The 10,143-nt window shown below is 59.1% G+C and overlaps 1 protein-coding gene across 1 annotated transcript in view; it reads left to right on the top strand.

The window, feature by feature from the left end:
* The first annotated feature begins 1,173 nt into the window (after positions 1–1,173).
* The window catches only part of LOC119114803 (IQ motif and SEC7 domain-containing protein 2), a 42,469-nt gene continuing 33,499 nt past the window's right edge, over positions 1,174–10,143 (top strand). Inside the window, exons 1-2 of the mRNA XM_037238834.1 lie at positions 1,174–1,272; positions 6,256–6,419. Coding sequence (XP_037094729.1) covers positions 6,265–6,419 — 155 coding nt within the window. The 5' untranslated portion in view covers positions 1,174–1,272; positions 6,256–6,264. The remainder of the gene's footprint in view (positions 1,273–6,255; positions 6,420–10,143) is intronic.

The following is a 10,143-nucleotide window of genomic DNA, read 5'->3' as shown; positions in this document are numbered from 1 at the left end:
TCCAAAAGCCGCCAACAAGCGGGTTTCTGCCGGTTGTGGCCCACTTTTCTCTCAAATTTGGAAAAGGGGGGAAGTTGGAACCCAAGTTAAGAGAGGGGAAGCCCCACCTCCCAGCTGAAGCGAAAACTGCATCCCTGATCAGTCCGGTTGTCCTCTTCTCAGAGGGCGCGCAAGTCAGTTTTCAGTCAGGCCATCCGTACAGTCTTCCATGTGTATAGAAACCCCAGGGGTGAGCAATGAAACCGTTTCCAAAGCCGTATGACATCAGTTCTTGCCCAACATTTACCACTCAATTCACAGTACCGATTCCGCCAGATTTTTAAAATCCAATGACCTCAGCTTCATGACATTATGATGACCTGAATTCACCCACAAGCAAAGGGCGGAGGCAGTTCTTTATAAACCTTTTTTCCAGTTCATTTTCGCCATAGGCCTTCTGGGCCTGACAGGGTTAAAAATCGGCAAAATACGTTCCCGTTGAGGTTCGACCCCTTCCGTTACGGGAATCCTGGCTGAGACCCTACGAATATACACTGTTAATTAGCAGAGTCTTGCAAACATCACCGATCTTGGAAACTCACCGTCCGATTGGCTGAATAATTTCATCATATTTTTCCTCACCTGCACCTGTAGTTGTTGGAAAAGGTAGAAACCTTTTACCCGCATTTAAGATGCTTTCCTTCTTCCGCAACGAGCAGGAAATCGGCTATTGAAAAACAATCAGGTCATCATGACTTTCTGAGATCACTTAATTCAACGCGGGAAGTAGAATGGGGTATTTCAATAAATAAGTCGATGTTTTCGCAAATTTCAGCGCGTTAATGCCATGTACATAAAAGGTTTGAGAGATAGCAGTGATATAGAGATATGATTGCTAAAGGGATGTGGCAGCAGTCACTGCCATATCCTTCATTGGAATATAAGCCATATCTTTCGTTACAGGCTGTTTCTGCACGCTTTTCCGCTGTTTTTCTTTTGTAAATTCGTCCACGTATTCGGAGATTTAGTTTCAGTGCACTAAATTGCTTATTTGATATTTCATTCCTCTGAAAAAGAGCGTTACACTTGCAAGTCTGGCTTTCATTTCATTAGTTTAATTTTCAGTGGCATAACTTAGAACTAGTAGTATCCCGGGCGTCTGTTTACATCTCGCCAATCTTCGTCGGCCTTGGACGGGGGTTGGGTGCACGCGCGGCTCCGGAGTTCAGCGACGGGGATCTGTTTATAATCATTGAAGGGTGGAGTGGACCCTTACGGGTCGGACACCATAAGGTAGGCAGCGTCTTCGGGAATCACCCTGTATGTGGTACTGCTGAACGCCAAGGTTTGGACAGATTTGCTTTCTGTTCGCTGTTGGACCGTGGAGCTGGTTGGAATTGTGCGTGCCACTGTGCGTGCGACCTTAATGACTGGTCTTCGGTGTCCAGACTCCAAGTTCAGTGTGCGTGCTTATCTGTGCTGTAGTCAGTGTCAGTATCCATTGCGAGTGTTTAAGTCAATGTTAGTTTGTGATCTTTGACCATCAAAGCTTACAGTCTTACACATTCTGCCCCGCGGTAGTTAGCCCCCCCCCCCATTCATGATGATGATATTAAGGCATCTCTGTGTTTTTTCGATGGCTTCAACACTGGTCAATAGTTTGGAGTAACATCATTTCTGAGATATTTATTTGAATGTGATTCCCTATGCAGGAGTGCTGTCAAGGTCTTGGAACAGTATGTGGGAATTGTAAGCAGCTGAAATTCTACTGAGGTAGGAGCCCTGATGCCTGCTTTCTTTTTAAGTGGAGCCTATAGTATTATCTAAAGCTGGGATGGGGGATAAGCCCCCACAAATCAAAGAGAATGTATGGCAATTCCATGAAGAAACCAATGTGCTGGTGTCATATGGGGGTAGGCTTTATGGTTTTTCACTGTTCATTGCCTCCCCCAGCTCATTTCACAAAGCTTCACTTCTGGGAACCCATGTATAAAACCCCTGGAAACTTCAACAAGAATACTGTATCCTTTGCTCCCCATTACAGGTTCCAGGTAAAACTAAGTTACATTCTGTTTTCCGAAGTTGTTATGGAGCACACTGATCTTAATCCTGTACCACTGCTTATCATTACCTGACAGGTTATATGCTTCATTTTCTTCCTCACCTTCATACCAACTTATAGGTGATAATAAGCTGGTCTTCTATATGTTCTAATGGCTTGGTTAAGGTCAGGTCAGGGGCAAAGCCCTGGCACAATAGTCACTCCTTGAAGCTGTGTGTGAGCCTGTCAGTCGCTATTATCTTCTTACCACATTTTTACAACAGGAGGCTTGTGGTGCACTTTCTTGTGAGGATTTAGTAAGAATAATAATTCTACAAAGTCTTAACTGTAACATACACCCAACAAATGCCACAGTTACAGCCAGGCAAGATGGAAGATCTCAATCAGTCTGTGCATCCAGGATTTGTTGAGTTTAAAAACATTCAGAATAATAATTTTCTATGTATTCCAGGAAAACTAACTGAACATTTTTGATGACTCCATCCCTTAAAGCAGATTGTTTACATTAAGCAGGCATAGCACTAAGAAACTAAAGAATAATATAAGGGAGGCTTGCATTTTTTGTCAGCTGTTTAGCAGTAAGCAGGTATATATCACATTAAGAAATGAAGTGTGATATTATGGAAGCATGCATTATATGTCAGCTGGAGAGGCTATGCATGTTGAATGAATGTGTCTCATACAGCAGCAAGTGATTATAGGCTGCTCAGAGTATCAGTATAGATTGGTCATCATCCCCAGCTGATGATTATCTACCATCATGGTGGCCCAAGACAGAGTCCGCACTCCGCCGGATGATAGCCGCGGCTTCCGTGGCTTATGTCTCCGCCGTGCCCGGCCAGCTCGCGCCAGTGTCGCCGCTGGCTTGCAGCTGGCTGGTCGCTGGCCCCCTCCCCCTCCCCCATCGGCGGGGCGGTGCACGCCCCATGTCCGCCCGGCGGTGGTCAGAGGTCTGGCGCCGGCCGCTCAGCCGTGTGAGGTCAACACGAGCTCCAGACGCCGTGGCCGGCGGGCAGCTGTGCGCTGCGCGGGACCTTGCATCGCTGCAAGGATCCGTGCACAGGCAGCAGTGGGTTAGGTCAGCACGGATGTGCTGATCGGAGGAAGCGCAACGCGACAAGCCTTTCCGCAACTGAAAATTGGAATATACGTTAGCGGGTCAGGCTTTCTTAATGGTGACCAGCAAAAGCATACTATGTAAATCTTCGTGAAACAGAATGGCGAGCATGGTTCTAAGGGGTTTTCCTGGTCTCAGCTGTCGTTTTTCAGCGACGCGTATCAGGTGTATGCGCATGAGGGGTGATGAATTAAGTGTCATAAAGTAAAAATAAATGTCATTCCATCTTACGCAAGATATGATTTGCATACCGTCGCCTCATCATGTATGCAGATGGCGCAATTACCGAATCAGTAATGCGTTGTTTAACACGTGCATAGTTATCGGGCTGTAGTATTAAATCAGCGCGGTAAGTGGAAAGATCAATATCTTCGGTATCCACGTTCCACCACAGGGTTTCGGCCGGCGTGATGCAAGGGTCGGTGTGATGGCGTCCGCCTTCGCCGCGTGGACCAGTCCGGAACCGCTCTCCTTTTCTGCCGTTTGCCATTCTGCGACGTGAATCCTAGCGCCGAAAGAGCCTGCGGCGGAGGGTGGAGCGCTATTACCGAGCTCTTGTTCCATGAAGTGGCTACCAGCTGTGCGCATTTATAACGATTTAACCAGGATGACTGGGCTGCTACGTCATCCGTTGCGGCACGTTCTGCCACGTATGGCGGTGATCCCGCTGTGTTGCGTCACTATGACATCATGACTGGGCTCTGTTGTGTTGTGTTTGTGATGTGGTGCCGCGTGCGGCGCTTCCACGCCGGCGCTCCGTCAGTTTGCGCTCGACTGGGACGTGTTGCGTGGTGCGCGCCGCGGCTCAACCGTGCAGCGCCAGCTCCAGCTGCGGTGGGGCCACAGTGTAGGCCCGCCGCCGCTGGGGCGTGCTGCGGTGCTGTTGTGGTGTTCACCTCCCTTGTGGCGCTGCCCAGCGCCGACCGCGCCGCGCTGTAGCGGCGCGGCCGGCGCGTGCCTCGGCGGTTGCCGCCGGCCCGGCCGGTGACTCAGAGCCGGCCGCGCGGACGGTGATGAGCTTCAGGCGCCGGGCGTGAAATATCGGCCGGCTCCATAAACAGAGCTCGCCCAGGCGGCGCCCGACCAGCGGCGCGCCGAGCGTCGCGCTGCCGCACCTCGGCTCGTCTAGAGTCGGCTCTGTCAGCCTCCCCCCCCCCCCCGAGTCAGCTAACCGGCACCCGCGCTGCCGCGCCTCGGCTCGTCCGGAGTCGGCTCTGTCGCCCCCCCCCCCCCCCGCCCCGGGTCAGCTAACTGGTACCCGCGCTGCCGCACCTCGGCTCGTCCAGGATCATCTGTATCAGCCCCCCGGGGCAGCTAACCAGCACCCGCTGTCACGCACCTCAGCTCGTCCGGAGTCGGCTCTGTCAGCCTCCCCCCCCCCCCCCCCCACTGGTTCAGCTAACCGGCACCTGCGCTGCCGTACCTCGGCTCGTCCGGAGTCAGCTCTGCCAGCCCCCTCGCCCCGGACCAGCCGACGGGCATCGGCTATCTCACGACTCGGCTCGTGCAGCCGCCCTGTCAGCTGGTGTATCGTGAGTTGTGTGATTCACAGCTACATATCGCTCAGTTAGGTAAATTATTTACCGTTCCTCCTCAGCCCCTCAGCAAGTGCGGTTCTCTTCTCAGTTTATCGACTTAGTGGGGTTACTCGCTTAGCTCTGTATCTTGGAAGCTTTCCCCTCAACTCCCAGGGTCCCTTCGTTCAGTGGACTTCTTCGCAGCTTCCGCCCCTCCATCAGATTCTTAGCGCAGGATTAAGGGTGGAGGCACCAGCCTTGATCCGCGCCATACAAAGCCTGTAATGTATGAATGCACGAGCTTGCGCTGCTCTGAAAGCATTTTTCTGTCGCACATGCGCAGCCGTGCCAGGCTGCCCAGTCTACTCCAACGGAGTTAATGATATGCGCGAGTCAAAATGCATAACGATCAACCTCCCGGAGAAATCTGCTGTGATGTGTAATCATGCAGCGTGCCTGAGTTGTTGCATGCAGAATGTCGACATCCCGTCCGCCCCTTATTCGGGTGCGGCTGTGGTTGAGCGACCTTCACGCTCACGTGGTGCGGTCCTTGTCTTCTGTCGTCTTTATCTATCCCAGCGTCCTGACGGGATGACCAGATCCGTGTTATTTGTCTACATGGCCCATGCTTTACGCGGAAACCAGTAAGATGTCGCTGAACAGAAACGCGCCCTAGCAGCTGTTAAAGCTGTTACCAGTGTTAAGTTGTCTGGTGTGATTGATCTGTGAGGTTGGATCGAATGAATCCATGTTCCAATTTAAAATACACATACAAAAAACCACAGCCACCGTTTGAAGCGTCAACCAAGGTCCGATCAAACTGCGTCACTGATTTTCTCAAGTGTTATTAAAAGATACGGTTTTAACGTCACTTCACACACAAGGGCGCTTGAAACGCGGAAAAGTTTCCTGCCGATATCGTGTAACAAAGAAAAAGCATTGCATCGCAAGTCGGAATTCCTTATTATGTCGTAACTCCCCCTTGTGGTTGTATTGTCCTTTGAGAACGCTGCAAGAGCTGAGTAGTCTGACGGGCGTTGGGCAGGAGCCATCACACGAAACACGTGTAAGAATAAGTACACCCGTGAAATACACCCGTGCCGCAGTGATCCGGCGGACACTACCCTGCCTCTCCTCAGAGGCACACCATGGACAACCGTGACACAGTGATCCAGCTGACCCTTTCCTCCCCCTCCCCCCAGAGGCGCGCCATAGACAACCATGACACAGTGATCCAGCTGACCCTTTCCTCCCCCTCCCCTCAGAGGCACACCATGGACAACCATGATACAGTGATCCAGCTGACCCTTTCCTCCCCATCCCCTCAGAGGCGCGCCCTGGACAACCGTGACACAGTGATCCAGCTGACCCTTTCCTCCCCCTCCCCTCAGAGGCGCACCATGGACAACCATGACACAGTGATCCAGCTGACCCTTTCCTCCCCCTCCCCTCAGAGGCGCACCATGGACAACCATGACACGGTGATCCAGCTGACCCTTTCCTCCCCCTCCTCTCAGAGGCGCACCATGGACAACCATGACACAGTGATCCAGCTGACCCTCTCCTCACCCTCCCCTCAGAGGCGCACCATGGACAACCGTGACGCGGTGATCCAGCTGCAGAGCCGGCGGATCGCCGAGCTGTCGGCGGAGCTGGAGGCCGTGGCCGGCGAGCGGGACGTGCTGCTGCTGGAGCTGGATCAGCTGCGCTGCCAGCTGGAGCTGCACGACCTCTCGGCTGCCAGGTCAGTACCGGCCCCGGTCGGCGCGACCGTCCGCCGCTGGCGGGTCGCCGCCGCCGGCCCGCCTTGGCTGGTGGCGCCTGACACTGCCCGCGGGCGCCGATTGCGCCAGCGCGGTGAGTTTGTGGATCTTGTAGAGTGGGTTTATGCTGTCGGGGATAGCCGGCGGGATGGATGTGTGGGGGGGGGGGGGGGGTGAGGAAGGAACAGGCTGCTTAGTGACCGGTGGGCGCGGCGCGTGACCCGGCTCAGGACCGCGGCCCGGCGTGGGACACTCGTTCGGCCTGCCCTGCCGGCGGGGTCGCCTCCCTCTCCCCAGTACGGCTCCTGGACGCCGGCTGGGGGTCGGCTCAGGCCTGTCCCCAGCGACCAGATGTCACGTGACGCGCCGAGCCCCGCTGACGGCGCCCCGCCGCCGGCCGCTCGGTCGCCTGCAAAAATACCTCGTGCCACGAGCTAATGGAGTGGCGAAGATTGCTAGGCAATCACAGATAATTGAAACCGGCTCGGCTCTATTATTAGCCCCGGGGGCGTGCTGGCTGGCGGTCGGCGCGGCCCGGAGACAAGCTATCCGCCTCATCACGACCGGGTTGACCTTTGGCCCGCCTGTGATATCGGCCGCCGCGTCGTTTCGTTGCGGGCCGGCGGTGGGTTATGCGCATCTACTGGCGGCTGGCCGTGCCGCGTACCCCACGGCTGACCTCTGACCTCGCGGCCGACCGTTGACCCGGCGCGTGGTCGGTTGCCGCCCGCGCGGATTAGCGGCCGTGTGGCGGCTGCGGCTCGCGCACTGCGGTCCGGTAAGCTTGTTATCACACGCGGCGCGTCCGCGTGTCATACCCGATGTAAGTTATGACCGCCGTCGTGCTCCCGCCCCGGGGAGGCCTCGCGCGGCGCCGGCTCGCTGGCGGGCGGCGCCGGCGCGGCGAGTGCTATGCCTTGTTACCGCATTGTTTCGGCGGGCCGGCGCGATCTGCATCGTGCAGCGGCCAGCGTCAGAGATGACACGCAGAAACCCCGCGGCGGCCTTGTTCGGCGCGCCGGTCCAGCTGCGAGGCCGAGCGTGAGTGGCGAGAAGCGGACGGCTGAATGAGCCCTCGACACCGATATATTGTGGCCGAGAGTGGCCGCGGAACGTCCGGCAACGTTGCCACATCGGAATGCGGGTCGTCCGCTGACTAAGGACCCCCCGCCGGCCCGCCCGAAACGACCCCTCTGCCGGCACGCCAGATCTCCGCGCGCGGCTGCCTGCCGTGCCGTGGATGGTCCGCGGAAGGGAACCGCGCGCGCGGCGGCGGCGGCGGCTAAAACGGTCGGCGGCGATCGGGGCGGGCCGGCGGCGCGTGGCTCGTCCGTCGGCGCCGGCACCGGGGCGGCGCCCGCGCCGGGCGGCGGCCGCCGTGGCCCCGGCCCGGCCGCCGCAGCTGCGGCCCGACAGCGGTACGCAGCGACGGCGGCCGGTATTGACGGCGCCTTGGTCGATCGCGGACGACGCTGGACGCTGTCGCGCGGCACCTGTGGCTGCCCGGCCCGGCGGGGACAGATGAGGACGGAGCGGAGCGGGATCGCCGCCGAAGAAGCCGACACCCGGATGCGTGCCCGTCTGTTTGGGCGACGGCCACCCGGCGACAGATGGGACCTCGGGCTCTCGACATTCCTGCGGTCGGATCGTTATCACGGCATCTCCAACGGTCGTCATCGGCCTTGGCAGAAATGCGGCGTGCTGTTCATCATGATCAGATGCCGCCACGGGCGCCGGCCGGGCGGCATGCCTCGAAGGATTGCCGAGAGGCCGCCGCGCAAGAAACGGAGGCCGTCTGCTTACCGGGCGGTCGCCGCTGCTTCGCCCGGACTTCGCGAGCTGCTCGCGGTGGGTTTTCGATGCGGCCGTCGAATTCCTGCGAGGCTCCTGCTGCGGTGTGGACCGTGCCGGGGCGGCACGTGGTGCGCATGCGCTATCTGCGTTTCTGTACACACGTGCCGTTTGCCGTCCGCTAGTTGTGCCGACAGCGCCTGTTGGCGACAAGCCGGCTTGCGTTCATGACGCCGCCCTGCCCTGGCGAGCCGCGGCCGCCCGTCAAATTAACATAGATCCTATCTGCGGCGGCGGCGCGGCGGCGGCGGGCCGCTGATGACCCGCCGCCCAGCGTCGCCGCTCGGTCGCCCCGGTGATGGACGGAGGCTGCGTGCAGCGGCGGCCCGGGCCGCACGTCAGTCGCGGCGGCCAGCCGGCGTCGGCCGGGGCGGCGGCCGGCTCGGCCATGAGAGCCGGCCAGCCGACACCCGAGACGCCGCGCGGCCGCCGGCGCGCATCAGTGGGGCTCCCCTGGGCAGATGCGGAAGGGCCGCGGCCAGGGGCAGCGTCTTGTGGAGCTGTGAACGATCGACGCGAAGAAGATCGACTGTTACATCTGTGCGTTCTGTAGATTGAAGGCGGGCAGCACCTGTGAGGATGAAAGCAGGCCATAATTTGAAGTGACTGTCAGCCTGTCTACTCCATCTTTTTTTTGCATTTCTGGTTTCTCTGCGTTCATATGGTGACTAGCTGTTTCCTGCAGAGACGCTCGTCCTTGGCTTAAACATGTTTTTTTTTGTGCTGGAGGACCGCCGCCTCAGTCATCATCTGTCTCAATCAACTCGCGATGCTGAGTCGCATGTTCTTCGCCGAGGTCTAGCCCAGCGCACGGTGCTCTGATGTGGACTGTACCTCTGCTGTGTGCACAGTCACACCGGGCAGGGGAGCCTGACTTCCTGCCGACCGCGAGCCGCCGTACGTGCTCCCGGTCCGACCGCTGCTGCCGGCCTGAGCGCGAGCGGCGTCCTGCGCAGGAGGGCTTGGAGTCGGGCGTGACCGCTGGCGATGGCGTTGTGGCGCGTTTCATGCGGCGGCAAGTGTTCGACGTTAAGGCTGGCGACGGATGGTGGCTGACGGCGGCTGACGCCATCGCCGGCGGAGGACCCAGCCCCGGCTTCCAGCCAACACCCGGCGGCGCGTGATGACAGAACCAATAGCTGTCGAGCACCGGTCGCCGTTGACAAGGCCTGAGAGCAGTCGTTGACTGTTCCGCGCGACACGGCGCCGTCGGCTCCGACTGGGCTCGGTCCGTCTTAGCGGCCCGTCGCCGCGCCGTCACCGGTGCCGCCAGCGTCGCGCACGGGCGCCCTGTCCGGCCGGCCGGTCGGCCATGTGGGCGGAGGGCGGGCCGGCGTGTCGCGCTGGCGGCTGCTGTGTCACCGGGCGGCCGGCGCCGCGGCCGCGCCCCGCGCCTGGACGGGCGGCCGTGCGCGCGCGCCGCCGGGCGCCGTCAGAGGCGCGCCCGGCCGGCGCTGACTCACCCGTCGGGCCTGATTTACGGTCGGAGAGCAGCGCTGCCTGATCAGGCGACGTGGCCGCCGGCGCTCGGGCGGCGGGTCCCGGCAGCGGCGGGCGGCTCGTGAGCGGCGCCCCGGGCGGTTTCTGGGCGGCGAGCGGAGCGCACGCGGCCTGCGGCGAATACCGTCCTGTCGCCGTTTGTCCGTGAGGGACGTGCGGCCCGGAGTGGCCGTGACCGCGGACTGAACGCCGCTGGACTTGTGTGTGTCCGGGTCTGTGTTTGTGTTGTCTCTATCGGTCTGCCCGCCAGAGGGGCGTATCTGGCTCGGCTGCCCGGCTCGCTGCCGTGTCTGGCTCGGCTGCCCGGCTCGCTGCAGTGGCGGCGTCGGGCCGCGCCGCCCAGCTCATCGCCGG

This window comes from Pollicipes pollicipes, unplaced genomic scaffold (assembly GCF_011947565.3).
Source record: "Pollicipes pollicipes isolate AB1234 unplaced genomic scaffold, Ppol_2.1 Scaffold_3087;HRSCAF=3621_pilon_pilon_pilon, whole genome shotgun sequence".
NCBI classification, from domain to species: Eukaryota; Metazoa; Arthropoda; class Thecostraca; order Pollicipedomorpha; family Pollicipedidae; genus Pollicipes; species Pollicipes pollicipes.
Note: the sequence above shows the minus strand (reverse complement) of the source record. Positions and strands in the feature narration are given on the sequence as shown.